The sequence below is a fragment of the Dasypus novemcinctus genome, chromosome 17 (assembly GCF_030445035.2).
Source record: "Dasypus novemcinctus isolate mDasNov1 chromosome 17, mDasNov1.1.hap2, whole genome shotgun sequence".
Lineage (NCBI taxonomy): Eukaryota > Metazoa > Chordata > Mammalia > Cingulata > Dasypodidae > Dasypus > Dasypus novemcinctus.
In genome coordinates, this window is record NC_080689.1 from 68,515,457 (window position 1) to 68,535,432 (window position 19,976).

A 19,976-nucleotide genomic window follows, 5' to 3' on the forward strand; every position below is an offset into this window, starting at 1 on the left:
GATCAGACTTTGAAAATATCCTGAGAACTAAGACTTGACCTATAGCCTATGGCTGCTTCTGAAGCAGTTTGTATAATGAGCTTTCATTCGGAGATGTTTTCTTTTTTTTCTTTTTTTGAGGAAACTGTCTGGATTGAACATGTCCACAGGTCCTGTATAGTTTGTAAAGCTGTGTTCCTTCTGCAGGAATCCTGCTCAGGCTTGTAGCCTCACGTGCAAGAATAATTTTCAATGTCTCCCTTTAGGCTGCAAGTTTATCCCCTCACTGCTTGATTGATCAAATCCCTCTGTGTCTGGTAGGCAAGGTCTGAGCTTTAATCAGTGCTTCCTGGCAAGTGTGGAACAGAAGCAACATTATAACACTGTCTGCAATAGGCTCTCAGCCCTCAAATCTTGGGCAAAGATAGGGAGAGTGTCTCATTTGACCATGGACAATATTGAAACACCTGTAATGATCATACGGCTCTCGGATGCATTTGGTTTCATGACAGTGTCTGACTTTTTGCATGGAACTTAAGAGCTGGCAATGTAAGAATTTATTATCTCTTTGGATTTTCACAAACGATTGCTTATGGGAAGCAAAAGCTGTATTTTCTTCCATCTTGACAATGAGGAAATGAGAATCCAAGAGGCTGTGCTACTTGCCCAGGGTCACAAAACTAGTAAATGACAATCTTGCAATAAAAGCCCAGGTCTTCTGATTTGAACATGAGTGTCCTTTGGCAATTCACTAATAAACCCAGGATTTGAGAATGATGGAGGACTTTCAAAAAAGGACTCACATTATCAGTTAGTGCTCTGAGACCAGAAAACGGATGGTGATATAAATGCCATGTTGCTGCTCACTTGAGCAGAACAAAACAGAGAATAAACCTTTTCAATGTTGCCTCCAGGATAGGAAGTCACGGAGAAAATGGCTGGGATGGCTTTGAAAAACCCTAGATGAGATCACCGTGCTCCTGGAAGATAAGCAGGTCCTCGCTGTCCGGGTGTGTCACTCAAAAGGTCCCTGTGCACAGACCTTGTGCTCCCAGCCATTTCCCAGGTGTGTGTCTAGTTTCTCCACTGGAAGACAGGTTTCTTGTCTTCCTGGAAGGTATTATGTCTACGTTTCGTCCCCTGATTCCATCCCCCAGAGGGAGGTCCTGAGACAAGGATTCAAATACAAGTGGCTTATTTGAGAGGACAAAGCAGCCGCAGGAAGGAGTGGGCCCTTGAGGCGGGGAAGGGGAGACAGGCAATGAAGGTTGAGCCTTCGAGCTTGCTACCCCTGGGCCAGTGGAGCCCCCCATGAGGAATCAGGGGGCACAGTGTAAAACACACAGCTCAGAGACACCCACCCAGGGGCTGAGGGATCTGAGTTAGGGGGGGCCGTATTAGTCAGCCAAGGGGGTGCTGATGCGAAATACAAGAACCCTGTTGGCTTTCATAAAGGGTGTTTATTTGGGGTAGAAGCTTCTAGTCACCAGGCCAAAAAGCGTAAGTTACTTCTCTCACCAAATTCTGTTGTCACGTGTTAGAGCAAGACGGCTGCTGGTCTCTGTGAGGGTTTAGCCTTCCTTTTCCTCCTAAGGCTCCGTGGTCCCAGCTCCTTCCATTCTCAGCTTAGCCTAGCATAAGGCTTGTCTCTCTTCCCAGGGCTCATTTCTTTCTGGACTTTCTCAGCTGTTTAGGTCTCTGGTCTCTTCAGCTGCAAACTATCAGGCGAATGGCTTGGCTCTTTCCCCAGGACTCCAGCATCCAAAACTAAACTCTCTATATTCTCCTTCTCCATGTATTTACTTCTGTGTGAGCCTGTTCTATCCCCACGAAGGAGTATGGGGATTCAACCCGGCACATTCCAAGGACGTGGTCCAATAAAAGCCCTAATCTTAATTTAATAAAGTAAAAGTAAAACCTCTGAATTGAATACAATCTAATACACCCAGAGGAACCAACCAGTTTACAAACACAATCCAATATCTACTTTTGGAAGTCATAAAAAATACTAGACTGCCACATATGCCAAGGCCATAGGGGGGTAGGGTGCTGGGGCTGGGGCTAACTCCCTCACCTTCCTGTGGGCTGGGCAGGTAGGCAGAGTGGCCTTCTGTAGCTTAGGAAGAAATTCCCAGGCCAAGAGATGCAGACACTGGCAGGAGAAAGTTTCTGGTCAATGACTGCAAGAGCTATGGGGTGTGCACCCACAGCACAGTCTGCTATAACGCGTCCAGGGCTTGCTTTTTTTTTTTTTTTTTAATCTCTTTCAAAGCCCAGAGTAGTATTTGGGACGTTACAGTCTCTTGACAGCGATGGACGTATTAACCCAATAACAGAGAGGATGTGAGAAATGCCGACAGATGCACACGAAATCCCAACTAGTAGAGGGAAGTGGAAAGAAGGAAACAGAAAGGCCGAGGAAGACGTGCTGAGCCACAGGGCTCCTGAGCGGGGAGTCGGACCACTCACACTTTCTCGTAGATCTTGCGGGGGTGCTCCGGCCACTCGATCATGCACACGACCCGGCTGGGCATGGTCTCCGTGGTGGAGTAGTAGCCCTGAGGGAAGGCCAGCAGGAGGGCCAGGACCCAGATCACAAAGATGACCACCTTGGTGGCCGTGGCCGACAGCCGGGGCTGGAGGGGATGGATGATCGCCATGTACCTGGGACAGAGAAGAAAGGACAAATCAGATCGGGCCGCCCCAACCCGCACCCATTGTTACGGGAGTTTCCTGCCCATGAAAGACTCCCAGACACTCTTGACGCTTGCTGAGTCTTAAAATCCCTTTTCCATTTACCATCCTTAAGCTTTGTGTCTCTTACAACAGAAAATGTTAAAACAATTGGATTAAAAAAAAAATTTTTTTTTTAACGGCGGTACCGGGGATTGAAGCTGGGACCTCATATGTGGGAAGCAGGCACTCAATCCACTGAGCTATACCCACTCCCCTAAATTTGCTTTTTAATAATTTATTTTCATTAGAGAAGTGGTGGTTTTACAGAACAATCGTGTGCACCATACATGGTTCCGATATACCACCCTGTTATTAACACCTTGCATCAGTGTGGAACCTGTGTTGCCAGTGAGGAAAGCACATTTTTATAATTGTACTATTAACTGTAGTCCATGGTTTAACTCAGGGTTCACTGTTTGCAGAGCGGATTTTCAAATCCCGCATCCCCCCCCCCCGCCCCCCCCCCCCCCAACAGCATTCCAGGAGAGAAATTTTGAGCATGGGAACACTCACTCCAGGGATATGATTCCCAAGTACAGGTCAGCAGCTTATGGCAAAATCAGAAAAATAAGGACAAGTTTGTATATTTACTCAATACGAAGACTGCCTTTCACCCTTTTTGGATGAAAAAGAATGGTGACAGAAAGAGCCGATTTCCGTCCTCGGGCGGCAGCGTCGCCGGCTCGCAAGCCCACGTGGGTCCGAGCACCTTGGGCGGAGGTGAGCGTGCGCCAGCCCGCACGCCGGCGAAGGCCCGGGGGCTGCGGAGACCCCGCCTTCGTTCTCTGAGCGTGGAAGTCAGCGCGTGGCGAGGAGCAGGGCTCCACGTGCAGGAAGAGTGCCCCCTGCGGTGGCCGACAGACGAGGGCGTCTGGACGGCCCGCAGGACGGGGACCGAGTGAAGGACGACTCCCAGCCCGGAGGCCGCGCCTCCCTGCTCCCGTGCCCGGGGTCTGGCACCGAATGGTGTCATCGGACTGAGGAGGGCCGCGTGTTTGAATGGCTTTAGGAAAAATAAGCCTCCCGAGGGGCACTTCACACCAGCAGCCATCACATCCACTCTGCCGCCTCCGTTTGCAAAGGCATCTCCCTGTGCGTGGTGTTCTTGCAAAGTTTATGGAGGCATTCCTCAAAGTGTGCTTGTTTTCGCAGAGTAGGGGTTATGTTATATACAGCATTTGGGGCTTGGAGATTATCTGACAAAATTCCAGAATCCCACACTTGATTATCTGACGTACAGGTATTTCTGACTTCCGTGGGACAGAATGGTCAAGGGAACTCTGGAATGGAGCAGGCAACTAAAGCACGTCTGTCAGCTGGCTCCCTATAATTCCACGCAATTCCTTTTTCTTTCTTTCTTTTTGTCCCCCCTCTTTGGACTTCGAGAATGTCTAAGCCAGAGTTGGGGCTTTTTCATTCAGCGTGCGCTCCCTGAATTTGCATGAGGCACCTGCTGCAGGCAGAGCACAGCATTTCTTTCTGTGTGGTGAGTTTCTAATTTCTCTGGTTCTCATAAAACTGGACACACGGCCATGAAGAGGCCACCTCTCACCTCCAGAGCCACGCAGGCTCCTCCTCTCACTGGCACCCGTGCAGTCTCAGGTTCAACAGGGGCTTGAGAAGGATGTGCCGGAGAGAATGTGGTAATCACATTGCCCCCTTTTAATAGGATCTCAAGCATGAGAGTTTAATTGGTTTCAACTCAGGATAAATCCTTGATCTTAAATAAAGGAATCCTAGCATCCATCCCCATGCCCAAATTGGTGATACTCCATTCAGAATCTAATGTGGCTGGGGCTTCAGGGGGATTGTATCAGCACATTGGAGCTATAGCTCCAAACGGGTGGCAGAAAGCCATACTTTATCTTTATTGTAAAAATTGCAATTTGGGAGCCCATTTCAGTTAACTCTCTGCCATTACTTAAGTGCAGGAGCCATTTCAGTGACAGATGAAAGTGTTACCCACATACATTTAGAGAATAAAAGAAGATTGGTTTTTAAAAATGTATATACTTTCATTTGTTCAAAACAGAGCTGTTTATAAACCAGGCTCCCTTCCTCCCTTCCTCCCTCCTTCCCTCCCTCCCTTCTTTCCTTCTCTCTCTTGCAGGTCTCATCTGTGGGGTATCTCTAACACACTTACATTCATATTTATTTGGATAACTTGTCCTTAACATGGACGCACATTTTCTTTCCTACTTCCCATTCCTAGCTTGGATTAACATGCATTTACAAATGTATTTGTACAAAAAAATAAAAAATAAAAAGCCAAAAAAAAAAAGTATTTGTAACTCCCTGAGCAATTTGTGCTCATTTGGTTATACGTTATCTGTGAGCAAGTGCTGCAAGCTCTAGGAAAATATATTCAGTAAATATTTATTGACTGCACTGTGCTCATGGGACTCGGAGGCAGTCAATGAAACATCTTTCTGGTTTACGCATTAATTACCAGGCTGCAGAGACAGGCGTCCAGAGGCTTTTGTGATGTGACTTCTCTTTTCCACTTCAGGCTGCTGCAGTGCTGTGGAGAGCCATCACCACTGATTTGAACTGAACATGGCCTCCCAACTGAAAAACCTGACATGCCGTCTGCCTCTTGCATGATTATGCTTTACAAAATCTTTCCGTAGAGCCCCTTAAATCTGGCCAAGTGTAAGGCTGCACTCTTTCTTAAAAAGGCAGAGCTAAACATCTGATTGTGAAGGAGAACTCCAATCATCTGACAAGCAGCAGTATCCTCATGACTTAAAGCAGCCCGAAGTCATCTGGGCAGAGAGCACGTCTTTCCTCTAGTAGGAAGATTTGTTCTAGAAGGAGGTCCTTTTTCCTCCTTTTTTCCCCTAGTCTCCAGTTTCTTCTCCCCATGACCCCCATTCACTGCTTCCTGCATTGGCGCAAGTCCCATTTAAAGGGATCACACCTTCCTGAGACCAAATGACCAAGGATGGTGGCAGGTGGGAGTGTGGCTTCCATAGTCCAGTTCAGGGGTCAGCTAGATTTTTCTTGCTGTAATTATTTTAGGCTCTGCGGCCAATAGAGTCTCTGTCATAACTACTCACCTCTGCCTTTGCAGTCGAAAGCAGTGAGACAGTAAGCAAACTATTGGGTGTAACTGTGTGCCAATAAAACTTCATTTAAAGAAACAAGTGGTGGACTGGTTTTGGTGCCAGGGCCGCCTTCTGCTGACGCCTGATCTGGTTTATGGGAAGTGAAAAGGGAGGAGTTAGAGCCGTCAAAGAAGATAGTGTAATGTGTAGAAACACGCTTCACCTTTGAGGGACTGAGGACTCTAAAACCGAAGCTCACTGGTGGATGAATCAGAACCGCCATGACTGCCAGTCATGACCCAGAAGCCAGCCTCTTGACTGGGCTCTGCGGTCATTCTGCCCAGGATGTTTATTCTCCCTGATCTCCCCTCTGTCTGGCTCCTACTAATTTTCATGACTCGGTCCAGACGTTATCTCCTTGTAGTTGGTTTAGGTGCCCTGTGTTTACTGCCCTAAAGGTCTCTAATCTTGTGCTGACCTTATTTCACAAAATTTATTATAACTACTTGTGTGTCTGTCTCTTTTCTCTTAACCACGGCTTGAGAATGGCAGTTGTTGTGTCTTTTTCATATTGGTATTAACTGCTTCCCTTAGGATGTAGTAAATACTCAATGGAAGTTTAATTAAATAAATGAATATACAAATTTCTTCTCCATAAATGGTTGTTAAATGAGTGGAAATTAATGCAGCAGGAGAAATACACACATATTATACCCTTAGTCCTCCCAGTCTAAACATGTGAGAGAACAATTATTGCTCAAAGTGTCTTTTGTCATATAGACATCCAAGATTGGCTAAAGAAGTGGCCTTATTGCCCCCAGGTCTTCAGAATCTCCCATCTCTTGACAATAAATCTTTAACTAAAGTCTCAGTAGGTTATTTGTTGGCTGACTAGCTTCTATGTTGGCCAGCATGTAGGAACTGGCCAGGGGTGAGCCTTCCTACCTGGCTCTGCCCTCCGGTGCTTCCTCTGAACGCGTTGCTCCATCCTCTTCTCCCCACCCCAAGTCCTTCCTCCTCTGAGAGGGCACACGCTTTCTTTCTGAGGTCACTAACATTTCATCTGTTGGGAATTTCTTCCAGGTCATTCAGCTAGTCATCAAAATCCAAGGACCTCATTTCTTCAGATCACTTGACTAGGAAACTTGCCTATTACCTATTCAGCTATGCTCAAGCTCACAAGACTATAAAAAGAGGCCTCTGAGCAGCAACGAGATGCCACCAAATTCACAAACTACTGAAGCATTTTTTATTAATGGCAGAACCCCCATGTCCTCATTCCTCTGTTGTGCTCAGTTCTTAAAAGCATGACATTTTGATCTCTATGGAGATCACTATGGATTCATAGCACTGCTAGTCGATTCATTCCCAAAAGTGCCAGCTGACAGCTCGGGAGCAAGTCCACAAGGCCATATGAGAAGAATGCAAAGACAGATGGAACTGAGCGCCGGTGACAGTTGGCAGTGAAGGAGGGGCCACAGCAGACTGTTGCCCCAGCTGTCCTGCCCTGTGTGATCAGAGAAGGGCCCCTGTGTTGGGCAACAAAGAACCTGGTGTAGGGGCAAAGGAGAGCAGAGTCCAGAGCCCAGAAACCAACCTCCCTGCTTTGGATCCCATTTCCTGTCTCACTACTGTCAGTACAAGTTTTTTTTTTAAAACAATTTATTTAAAAATAATTCCAAACTACAGGAAAATTGAAAAAATATTACAGAAACAATATATAGAACTCCAATGCACACCATGCAGATACCCAGAATTACCAACTATTAGCATTTTGCTACATTTGGCATGTCATTTGATTGAATTATGTCTACCTATCATTTATAGTTATTGCTCTATCTATATCTATCTAATTTACATGCCCTCTATCTGCCTATCTTCTAACCATTTGAGAGAAGGTTGCATGCATCATTCTCCCCTAATACTTGCCATGTATATTTCCTTAGACTGGGCAGCCATGTTCACACTTACAGATCAGCAGTGTTAGTCTGTACAAGTTTTGTCCATCCTTTAAATGTGGATCAAAAAGCCATTTCCTTTAGGACTTTTCTGATTGTCTAATATCTCCTGGCCATGGAGATGATCATCCTCACCTTCTGGGGCCCTGTTAGTTGTGCTCCTCACCTACCCCTCCCATTCCATCTTTCAGTAGAGTAAATTCTGGGCTTGTTCTGACCTGTCTCTAGATGATAAGCTTCCTGAGGGCAGCTAGCACTGGGAGTGAGCAATACCAGGAGTATCAGTCAGCTATGCCCTTGGGAGTTTGCTCTTTACAATAGGAATCTTACCCTCAAGGGTTGGACTGGGATGGGAATAGTTGGGGAAGAGCAGGACCTGAGAAGAGAATGACAGCCGGTCTGCAGAGTGATGAAGGTGAGTGAAGAGATGCTGGTATGTGGGACACACCCTCTGGGTCACAGGATGATGCCACTGGGTCAAACTCCAGTCCTCATTCAATTTTTGTGACTTGAAACTGAAGCTTGGGTATCCTAAGTTTGGACGTCTCCAAATTTGATTTGGTTAGGGCTGATTAAGTTGCATTAGTACCAGTAGCAGAGTAAGATGGAAGGAGAGGAGAGAAGTTTGGAACACAATTTCTTTGATAGTTTTGCTACTGTACAGGAAAGGAGAACTGTACCGATTGAACTTCATTATTTTAGTGCAAAGTTCATAATGGGAGGAAATTCACATGCAGGGCATCTTTATAATACATGGTCAGCGCTGGGTCTTTTGGCCTTTGCTGACATTGGTGCATATTGAACAACCCTCTCTGGTAAACTAAGGAAGATGTAATTGGCCAAAACCTGAGATGGGGTTGAATTTTCATCTTATCATATACTTTGACCTTGGTGTTAAGTTAATGTTCTCTTTGGGCCAGTTTTGATGTTTCTGTAAGCAACATCCAAGATGCATTCCTATTGGCTGAAATGCCCATTTCTTTGGACCTATGAGGCCATTTAGAAACTGTTGTAGTCACACATAGGTATGTTGAGGGTTTTTCTGAGTCTTTGCCATCCCCTTCCTCAGAGTGAAGGTATGTTTTTGGACAACCATAGCCTTGACTTTTAATCTCAATAGCAGAAAACTCAATGGAGAGGCACGTGGGGGAGAGGATTTAAGACTGGCATGTTCCTGCCTCCTCCTCACTCAGGAAAGTCTCTCTTATTCTGCAGATATCCCTTATTCACCCCATAAGACAGGATCCATGGGCTGGGATTAGGGTGAGATGAGTGAGGCACTGACTCTCAAAGTTGTGTAAGTGCAAAGTTAGTGTTAACTTAAAATTTTGAAATTTTGTTTGCCATCAAATTTTTTAGCATTAATTTTGATATTTTAAAATATTGCACTAAAATATGATTTGAGTGCTGAGTTTTTTGGAGCCTTGTTAATTTTGTGCTCAGGGTGAGTGCCTCACTTGCCTCACTCTAGTCCCAGCTCTGATAATACTGCCATTCAAGTACAGCCAGCAGGACACTCACTGATAAAATGACTTGTTCTCCAACTCAGGTAAGTGGTGGGAGGATTGTATGGAACTGCTGCTCCTGCCAGCCACCTAACTTAGCAATCAATTGTGCTGTGCCCTAAGCTTATAGCCTTGAAATGCTCCAGGCCACCAGAACATGGGGCTGTAGGGTCGCTGGGAAATCTGGGAAATTACTGGCAATATGTGCAGGAAGGAGGCTGAACAATCCTGTTGAGGCGAGTATAAAGAGTAGTTTGGTTCATAAGCACAGTCATCAGTATCAAGGGCTCATTATTGGACCATCCTACTTCACTGGTCATTGCACTTGCACTTGGGGGATTGTTGCTGTTCCATTGGGGAATGTGACAGAGCTCCCCTGGCTAGGAACTCAGCACTCCCTCAGTTGTCGTTTGTAACTCTACCTACTAAGACAATACCCAATGAATATCTGAACATTTTTACATATCCTATATACATGCCCTGGAGAACTCCCTCCCAACCACGTGTCTCCCATTAGTAATGATGAAAGAGGTTGTTGATGTAGGAAGAGTGGGTGGGGTAGGGTGTGGTGTATATAGGAACCTCTTATATTTTTTAATGTAACATTTTTTGTGATCTATGTATCTTTTTAAAAAAAGGACAATAAAAAATAAAATAAAAAAGAGACTTAAGGAAGTTAAAAAAAAAAAAAGAGTAGATTGGGTGCCCACTACAGTGATATTGCCTTTTATTGTAGCAATTAAATTCACAACTGTTTCTTTGTTTTTGATAGTGATTTCTCAGTTAAATCTTTTGATAGCAATGCATTATACATGAACAGAAGTACATGTTCAATGAAAACCTAAGTCCTGGATTTCTGCTTTTCATGAAAGTTCATGATCAATGTGTAACCTACACAAAACAATTATAGACATTAACCTTTATGAGGCTGGAGTGTTATCACTGAATACGTGAAAACCAGAGGACACAAATCTGCTGAAGAAGAAGCAGCACTTACACCACAGAGGTAGAAGTTATTTTAAGAAGTCTGGGTTCAAAGATGTTGATTTAGCATGTACAGTGAAAATGGTGCATGTGCCCACCATTCCATGAAACATGACTTTTCATTTAGATTAAATGACTATTCTTATAATTTAATTTCACTCACTTTCAATTCCAATTTTTCTTGTCCATGTACAAAAGTTGTAGTAATAGGTATTAATGTATTGGCTCAATTAGCAGAAGAAGAACTTGGAAAATAGCTAAATAATTCTAATTTTATATTAGTGTCATTAGATTTTTCAAATAGAAAATCACTTAGAATAGATAGGGTACACATAATGTGCAACCATCTCTAAACAAGCTGTGATATTTTACCAATTGATAAAGAAGTTACAGTTATTGAAATTTACAATTTTTAGGAACAGGGTAATTGATCTAATTTTTTTGCAATAAAGGTGATGATGATGAATATAAAAGTATACTCAGTAGGATTTTGAAAGGGTTTGAAACTTTGAAGAACTGCTTTGTGAATGAGTCTACATGTTCTACAATGGTACTGAACATTTTATAAATGAATTCTTTTACTTGCATTTTGTTAAAAATCTTTAATCAATGTTTTCAATGGATTATTCAAAAATTTTAGCTTCTGATGCTTTAATAAATTCCAATCTTTGAATATAAAGCTGGCAAATAAAAAGACATTGAAATTACTCCTATGAAATCAAGAGCAGAACTTCACAAAGTAAGCAATGTAAACTCCTCTGGTGTGCACAATTTAATTTTGAAATTGTCTAATTGCTCTTGGGAATATTTTCTCTCATGGGACTAATCTTTTAATGACTTTCCTATTTTTTTTTAGTCAGTGAATATATATGCTGTATCAGAATTTACAAGTATAAAATTGGGAAGGACTACAATTTTACAATATCTTAATTTGGAACAACTATAAAAAGAAACATAGAGACCACTAGTTTTGTCTTTCAAATCTGTCCTTTGGTCTCTCTGTGCTGCGTTCTGGATAATTCTTTTGGTTCTGTCTTCCACTCCACTGATTCTTTCTTCAGCATGTCTAACTGCTGTTAGACTTGTCCATTGAGGTTTTTTAAAAAATTATTTTTTTCATCAGAGAACCTGTAGGTTTTCAGAAAAATCACACAGAAAATATAGAGTTCCCATGTACATCTCCATATATTCAGTTTTCTTTATTATCATTTTGCATTAGTGTGGTGCCTTTATTACAATAGAGAAACAATATTATTATAGTTATACTAGTAACTGTATAATTTACATTAGTTTACATTAGGGTTCACTATTTGTGTTGTATAGTATCATGTTTGTTTCTTTAAAATTTTTATTCTAATAACATATACAACCTAAAATTTCCCCTTAAAACATATCCAATAACATGATTCAGTGGTGGTAATTACATTTACAATGTTATGCTACCATCACCATCATCTATTACCAAAGCTTTTCCTTCACCCCAAGCATAAAGTTTGTGCACATTAATCACTAACTCTCCATTCTCTATCCCATATTCCATTTTCTCACTCTATGAATATGCTTATTTTAATTAATTCATATCAGTGAAATCATAAAATATTTGTTCTTTTGTGTCTGTCTTATTATTATTATTTTTTAAAGATTTATTTATTTATTTCTCCCCCCTCCCTCCATTGTCTGCTCTCTGTGTCCATTTGCTGTGTGTTCTTCTGTGTCTGTTTGTATTCTCATTAGGAGGCTCTGAGAACTGATCATGAAACCTTCCGGAATGGGAAAGAGGTGATCATTCCTTGCACCACCTCAGCTCCCTGGTCTGCTGCATCTCCCATTGTCTCTCCTCTGTTTCTCTTTTTGTTGTGCCATCTTGCTGCATCAGGTCTCCACATGGGCCAGCACTCCTGCACAGGGCAGCACTTGGCGTGGGCCAGCTCACCACATGGGCCAGTTTGCTTTCACCAGGACTTCCTAAATGATAGATGGGAGCCCAATTGCTTGAGCCACATCTGTTTCCCTGGTTTATTATTATTACAGTCAATATGATGTATTCAAGCTTTATCAGTGTTGTCACATATATCAGGGCTTCATTCCTCTTTAAGGCTGAACAGCATGCCATTGTATGTATATACCACATTTTGTTTATCCATTCATCTATTGATGGATACTTGGGCTGCTTCCATCTTTGGGCAATCATTAATAATGTCACTATGAATCTTGGTGTGCAAATATTTGTTTGAGTTCTTGTAATTCTATCCTTACATACTTATCCTTACATTTCTACCAACAAAAAATGAGTATTACTATTTCTCTACATCCTCTCCAACACTTGTTATTTTCCTTTTTTTTTTTTTCAAATGTTAACCATTCTATTGGGTGTGAAAGGGTATTTAATTTTGGTTTTAATTCATATTTCCCTAATGGTTAATGATATTGAACATCTTTCTATGAGCCTATTGGCCATTTGTACATCTTTGCAGAAATGTCTATTCAAATATTTTGTCTTTTTAATTGTGTTGTTTGTCTTTTTATTGGTAAGTTGTAGGATTTTTATATATTCTGGATATTAAACTCTTATCAGACATAGATTCCAAATATTTTCTTCCATTTCTTAGGTTGTCTTTTGTTTTTCATGATGAAGTCTTGATAGGCAATTTTTCTTTTCACTTATAGTCTTCAACTCTGGTATTTCTATTTGGTTCTTTTTTTACAAATTTTATCTCTTTACTAAGACTCTCACATTGCTCATTCATTATTTTCCTAATATCTTTTAGTTCTTTCTTGTCTTTTCCTTGATTTCCTTGAGCATATTGAAAATCATTTTTTTAAAATGTCTTTTTTTGGTATGTCCAAAGTCTGGTCTTTGTTGATGCTTTCTAAATATTTATCTTGTTCCTTTAGTTGAGTCTTCATTTCCTGTTTCTTTGTTTTCTAATCTTTTATTGCTGTACATTTTAATATTTTAAAGTGTTTACTCTGGGATTTAGTCACTGAGTTGTCTGCTCCTTACGTTTATTTCCAGCTAGTTATATAACAGAAATGTCCTTGAGAAGCCAGGAGCTACCACAAAGAAACCAATGCAGAAAACCCCTTTCATGGTCTCTGCAAATTTGCTCTACATTGGCTGGTACTCCCTTTCAGAGTTTAGCCTTACCATCAAGGAGATCAGTGGAGGCAAAAGTGAAGTGTAGGGTCTTCTCTGTCTTTCTGAGCCTGTGCCTTGTCCTGGGTTTGTGCCTGTGCATGGCCTTAGGAATTCCCTTATTTACAAGGTTCTAAATGTCCCCTCTACTCTCTATTTTATGTTTTAAATCCAATAAGTTTTTGCTCCAGGCCACTCTAAATTATTTATTACGCTGCTTTAGCTGTCTGTAGACAGATGCTTCTGCCTGCAGGACAAGGTCAAGGTGTGTGAGCCTAAGACAAGAGTTCTGGTTCAGTCTTTCAGGCTGCCACCTGAGAGATAGGAACCAACATAAAGGTACCTCAGTTGTGCAGAAAAGTTAATTTTCTCCTCCGGAAGAGGGCCAGTGACTCATAATGGGAGTACAGGATGACTACACACTGCACCAGTGAGGAGGTAGAAGAGGGCCAAACAAGAGTGCCATGAGATTTTCCTACTGTTTCTAAAGCTGTTTTTTCTTGATTTGGCACTTGCCCAGTTATGAAACCTAGGGTTCTTTAGGGAAATAGAACTGACAGGAGATATCTGTAAATATTATGAGATTTTTAAAATAAGAATTTTATTGTGCAACTGTGGGAACGCACAAGTCCAAATTCCATAGGGCAGGTTGCAAGCTGGGAACTCCAATGAATGAATAAAGTTCCTTGAAGAATTCTCAGGAGAAGCTGGCTGGCTGAAGCAGAGATGGAAATTTTCTCTCTGTCTGCTGAAACCATCACTTCTTTAAAGCCTTCAACTTGTTGGATGAGACTTCTCTCCTTGTTGAAGACAATCTCTTCGGTTGAGTGTAGATGTAATCAGCCTTAGATGCAATCAACTTACTGATGGCCTAAGTCCACAAAATGTCCTCACAGTAGCCCAGTGCTTGCTTAACCAAGGATACCATAACCAGGCCAAGCTGGGACATGAACTTAACTATCACAAAACCCTTTAACTGTTTTCTGGAGTTACGAGGAAATGGCTCTTCCAGTTTTTGCGAGTTGTTCAACGACTCTGCATCTTCTATTTTTGTAATGCCCAACGTGCCTGACCAGGCACCGGACAGCCCCTTGATAACTGGCAGCTAATCAATCAAAGGGCCCCTTCTAGCCACCAGACTTCAGGAAGACACGTTGGCCTCAGGTGTGGTTTCCTCCAGTTGCTGATGGTAAAACAAGGACGGAGTGCTGAATGAAGAAGGACACGGGCTTGCAGGCTAGCTTGCAAAGGAACATGGAAAGGAGGCTGGGACCAGGGCTGCCAAACAGAGCGGGAGTCCTGAAGAGGCAAACACGCTTTCCAGCAGGTAAACACTCAAGAGACTGTGTTTACAGACCACTCGGTGGCGCTTCCTGCTGGCGATGGAGGTCTCCTTAAGAGTCTGCGTTCTCAGGCAGCAAGGCCCCTGCTGCCTGAGTGATGACTCTTCTCCCTCCAGGAGGCTCCCAGCACAGAACATACCTTTTTCCCTCTACCCCTGGCTTTTTCAGCTACTTAATGTCTCTGAAAGTGATGGCTCAGAATCTTGTTTTCTTGGTGAAATAAGGATTGATTATATTTACAGGGTCGTGATGACTGAAGAAGCTAAAATGGGAAGGGAAGAGACAGCCTCTGGTATAGAGTAGGCACATAACACACTTCTTCCCTGCATCTTTAGATAAGTTACATCCCCAAAGGCAATGTGGGGTCTTCCCAGAGGCTCAGTGCCTAGGGTAAACCCGGGCCACCCAGGCCACCCAGGCCACCAGATGCTCAGACTGTCTGCACGACAGGCTGGGTCCGGGGCCAGACGTCCAAAAATACTCAAACAGCAAAAGGAGAATGAGGCAGTGGCGTCGGTTTAATTGCCGCTGTCAGAGATGGAAGTACTAAATTTACGACCACAAGGGTATTTCATGGGGAAAACAATTAACTGGAGCTGTATAATCCACCCCCCGGAGTTCCCGTGTGCTAATCCCACTGAGACTTTGAAGCATGCTGAAATGTGGTGTTGACTGGCAAAGGTGCACCAGACCCTGCCCAGCTACGTCTTGGACTTCCTCCCAGGGTTTGCCGGAATGAATCGCCTCCCTGTGGAGCACCCCAAGAGCCGTGTTCCCTCTGGAAAGCGGGGCTATGGAGGGGGATCCCCTCTTTCCCCCTCCCCTCTGCACTCCCCTCTGAGTTCAGCATTAGCTCTCACTGCCTTTCTGGAAAATCTCATTTCTGAGAATGATTGTTGGAACCTCGCCACAGAGTTGTTAGAGTGTGAACCATGCTGATTATGAGTGTTGGATTCTATGGAAGGAGAAAAACACCCACAGGAGTGAGAAGAAAGTCCCTGAGGCGGGCAGGGGTGGGAGGACATGGCCTTATGGGGAGGAGCCCGGGGATGTGACTCGACAGGGACAGCCTAGCCTCCTCATCCGGAGGCTTCCGTGCAGCCCTCCGCCGACCCTCCTTCCCACCCTGTGTTGCGGTCACTCCCTTGGGAGACTTGGGGCTCAGCTCCAAGGTGCTCAGCCTCATTTCATCTGTTTATGGCTCCCAGTTCTGCAGAGGACATATATGCTGAATAAATGTTTATTAAAGGGAAAACAAAAACTCATCTGCCAACGAGTCAGAAAGAACTGGGTTCTAGTCTTTCATTTTTCTGTCCCTGCCCTGTGTGAGCTTTCGGTCAGTGGCCTTCTGTCCGAGTCTTGGTTTGGTTTTCCTATTGGTCGTTTCTGGAATTGTTTCATAAGGTCCGTGTAAGAGCTTTGCTGGGAGTCTTTGCCCTGAAGTTGGAGTGGGGCCACTGTGCTCCTGCCCCACAAAGGCCTGTCTCCTCCCTGATGCCTGCCCCATCTTGCAGGCCCTCTTAGCCAGTGTCTCTCAAAGTTCCCTTCCTTCCATCAGCAATGGTCAAAGTCATAACATGCACCTTAAGTTCTCCATATTGTGTGGTTATTGCGAGGATCAGTGGAGACAAAGATGAAGGACTTTTGACTGTTATGTGAGGCACAGTTGGGGATTCTCACCAACAGACATTCGGGCATGGGAAAGACATGAAGAAAGGGAACTTGCTTTGACGTGTTCTGCCAAAGTCAGAGCTTTAGAAAGATCCTAGACAATGGCAGGTGGAGGGAGGCAAGGCAGAGGAGGGAATCCATGGTGTGGGAAAGCACAGTCAATGCAGGATGTTCTAACCCTTAGTATATAGGGGCCCTTGGCCTGGGCTTCCAGGAGAAATTGGAGGTCAAGGGTAGCTCAGTGCACTATAAGCAATTGGAGCCAGAGATTGGGGGTGGTGTGCCCTTGATTACCACATGCTGATGGCACACAGGCCGGCAAATGATGACATGGGCAGTTTGGATGGGGAGGGGGATTAGAGATCATTTAGTCTAGTCCCATCAGCAGACAAATGAGTGCACTGAGGCCCAGAGAAGATACACGAAGTCTCAGGTTGAGTCTGAGGCCAAGTTGTGCTAATGGTGGCTCTAAAATGTTTATACTGGAAGAGGCAGGGGTCAAGAAATGAGGCTGATATGGTTTATGGACAACAGCAAAATAGGGTGGCTTGAGGGAAAAATGTAAGATATGGACTATAGTTAATAGTAATACTTTGATGATGCTCTTTCATAATTTGTAACACATATTTCACAACAATACAGGTTGTTGGTGGTGGGGTGATATATGGGAGCCCTGTGTGATATGCATGCTTGTTTTGTAAGTCCACAACTTTTACTATACACTTATTGTTTATATATGTTCATGTACGAATGATACACTTGAATAAAATTTATTCTAAATGAAAAAAAAAAAGAAATGGGGCTGAGGATGTAAGGGAGAATTATCTTGAAGTTTCCCACACCCATAATAAAATTGGATGAGATTTTGTATTTAATATTGTTACTGAAATGATTTAAGGCTTTTTGGAGTTACTGTAATGGAACGAAGGTAGTTTTCATATGGAAAGAACATGTATTTTTGGGGTCCAAGGTGTGGGGTGTGACAGTTTGAAGCTGGATGGACTCCAGAAAATTATGTTCTTAGAGTTACTCCTATCCAGCAGGTGTAAACTATTGTGGATGGGCCTTTTGATTAGGTCACTTCAGTAGGGTGCGACCCTGGGTGGGTCTTAATTCTCTTACTGGGGTCCTATGCAAATGGGATGAACACAGGGAGAGAAACCCACAAAACCTGAGAGAGAAAGCCACAGGAGCTGAGAAGGAAAGCCAGAGGAAGGCAGAAGACGAAGGCAACGAAACCTGGAAGAGAAGGGAGAGACCAGCCGATGCCACCATGTGCCTTGCTACGTGAGAGAGGAGTCCAGGATCACTGACAGTTGGTGTTTGGAGAGAAAGCATCACCTGAGGATGTCTTGATTTGGACACTTTTCTCAGCCTCAGAACTGTAAACTTTCAACCTCATAAATTCCCATGTAAAACCCATTTCTGGTCTATTGCATTTTGGCAACCTAGGAAACTAAAACAGCACAGCAATTTATCTAAGATTGAAAAAGTGTTGTCTTAGTTTGCTAACGGCTGCCTATGCAAAAATACCAGAAATGGGTTGGTTTTTAATAATGAGATGATATTAGGGTAAAATCTTAATAGTTCTGAGGCTGTGAAAATGTCCATTTCAAGGCATCATTAGAGATGCTGTCTCACCAAAAGTTGGCTGCTGGCATATTCTGGGCTCCTGCTACTTGGCAAGGCAAAATGGTGGCTGGTTCTGCTTCTCTTCCAGGTTCACCTTCTCCCTGAGCTCAGCCGTGGGAGATCAGGCATGTGGCTCATCTCTTCCTGAAGGCCTCTTCTCTTCAGCTTCTTCAACTTCAGGCTGCTCTGCTGATTCCAGGCTTTTAGGATTCCTTTGTGGGCTTGCTTTCTTTCTGAGCTCCACTGTGGGGCATCCTGGAGTCCTCCCTCACATGGCAGGGTAAAAACGGCAGCTCTCTTTCTCTCGCTGCATGTTTCTCCCATTTATATAAGACTCCAGCGAGAGGGCCGACACCCTCCATGGGACACATCTCACTGACATCCTCCAACCAAAGGCCTCTAACTGAATTCAATCCAATTCAAAGGTCCCACAATTGATCACATGCCCTTAACTGAAGTGATCTAACCAAAAGCTCCCTTAACTGAATCTAACCTAAAGGTCCCACTACATAAATCAGTTTACAGGCACAGGAATGGCTTACCTGAAGAACATAAGTTTTCGGGGTCCATGAATGACTCAAACCAGGACAAGTGTCCACTGTCCTTATCAGGGGAGGGACCAATGGAGATGGGGGAGCACCAAAGACACGTTTTATGACCACCGCTGCTTGTGTCTTGAGGACTGCGCCCTCCTGCTCTTCCCCACCAGACATGGCCAAGGTGAAGGGGGAAGAGAGTCAGTCCTGTGTCCTGGGAGCCGTGAGCCTACCTTCAGGGCTGGACAGCCCAGCACTGTGGCCCCAGCTCTGCCACCACCAGAACACTGGAAGGAAGGGGAGGGGCAGAGTCCAGGGTCCAGCCTTGGGCTCTCCATGCTCAGGACAGGGGGCCCCACACCTGTATTTCATGCCAGGATTTAGAAGATCAGGAAAGTGATTTCTAGCAGCAAGCTTATTAGCACCAACCGCTTTTACTGCAGAAAGCAATTTGGAGGGCTGATGGAATTCATTAAAACGGGATTTTACTTGTAATAATAAGTACAAACAGAAAAAGATAATGATTCACGCCCAGCTTTAAATTGCCCTCTGAGGGCAGCCATGAAAGAACTAGCTCTCCCACTGTGTCTTGAAGGGCTCTGACCTTCCGGGGCCTTTTCTGTGCCTTGGCGACAGGTGTCACAAACAGATTAAAGATACTTGTTTGCACAGCTTCAAAGCCTTTGTTTCTGTCTCATGGCTACCCAGCCTGCTTTGAGGCCTCTCCTGCCAAGCTTTCTTCTCCTTTCTTCCTATCTCTTTTTTTGTTGAATATTTTCTCTGGGTGGTTGCAGGCTACCTGGGTGACTGGCTAACCAACAAAAATGGCCACTTCAGGAGCTAAAAGGAGCCACGTGGTATGTATTCACAGGGGCTCCTGGAATCTCACTGGGCCCTGTCGCAGAGCTGGTTTCCCCATCTGGAATGAAGCACGACAGTTTGACTCAACAGATTTGTCTTTTTTTTTTTTTAATAACTTGGCAGGGTCAAAATGTAGCAATGTTTTTCTGATATTGAGTAAGGTGCCCCAAATGACAGACCATTCTCTATCCTCAAGCCTTTTGCCCTCTATGATCCCAGCCTGTCTCCGGCTGCATCTGTAAGCTTTGGTGGGAGGAGCATGGAATGGGATGGCAGGGTCTGTGAAAAGCAGCTGGAATCATAATGGTTTGCTTTTTAGCAGCATCTATAAGCCTCTGTTGTCCAATTTGCCATTGTGCTTCCTGGGAATCCTATCAGTTCAGTAACCATCTATCTCTTCCCTACTCTGGGAGAGTGATGCCCCTCAGAGTCTCTGGGTATGGTGCTTTTCTATCAAATACCAATTCACCATCTTGGAGAAGACAGGATGCCAAAGCACTCTCTAGAGCAGAGCCAGCTGGTGACTTGCCCCCAACTTCTCTTCTCCCCTTCTTCCTTACATTTAGCCATGTATGGCCAGGCAACTGG

The 19,976-nt window shown here is 43.9% G+C and overlaps 1 protein-coding gene across 1 annotated transcript in view; it reads right to left on the bottom strand.

The window, feature by feature from the left end:
• Positions 1-19,976, bottom strand: part of TACR1 (tachykinin receptor 1) — a 203,229-nt gene that overhangs the window by 88,171 nt on the left and 95,082 nt on the right. Inside the window, exon 2 of the mRNA XM_004473444.3 lies at positions 2,449-2,643. Coding sequence (XP_004473501.1) covers positions 2,449-2,643 — 195 coding nt within the window. The remainder of the gene's footprint in view (positions 1-2,448; positions 2,644-19,976) is intronic.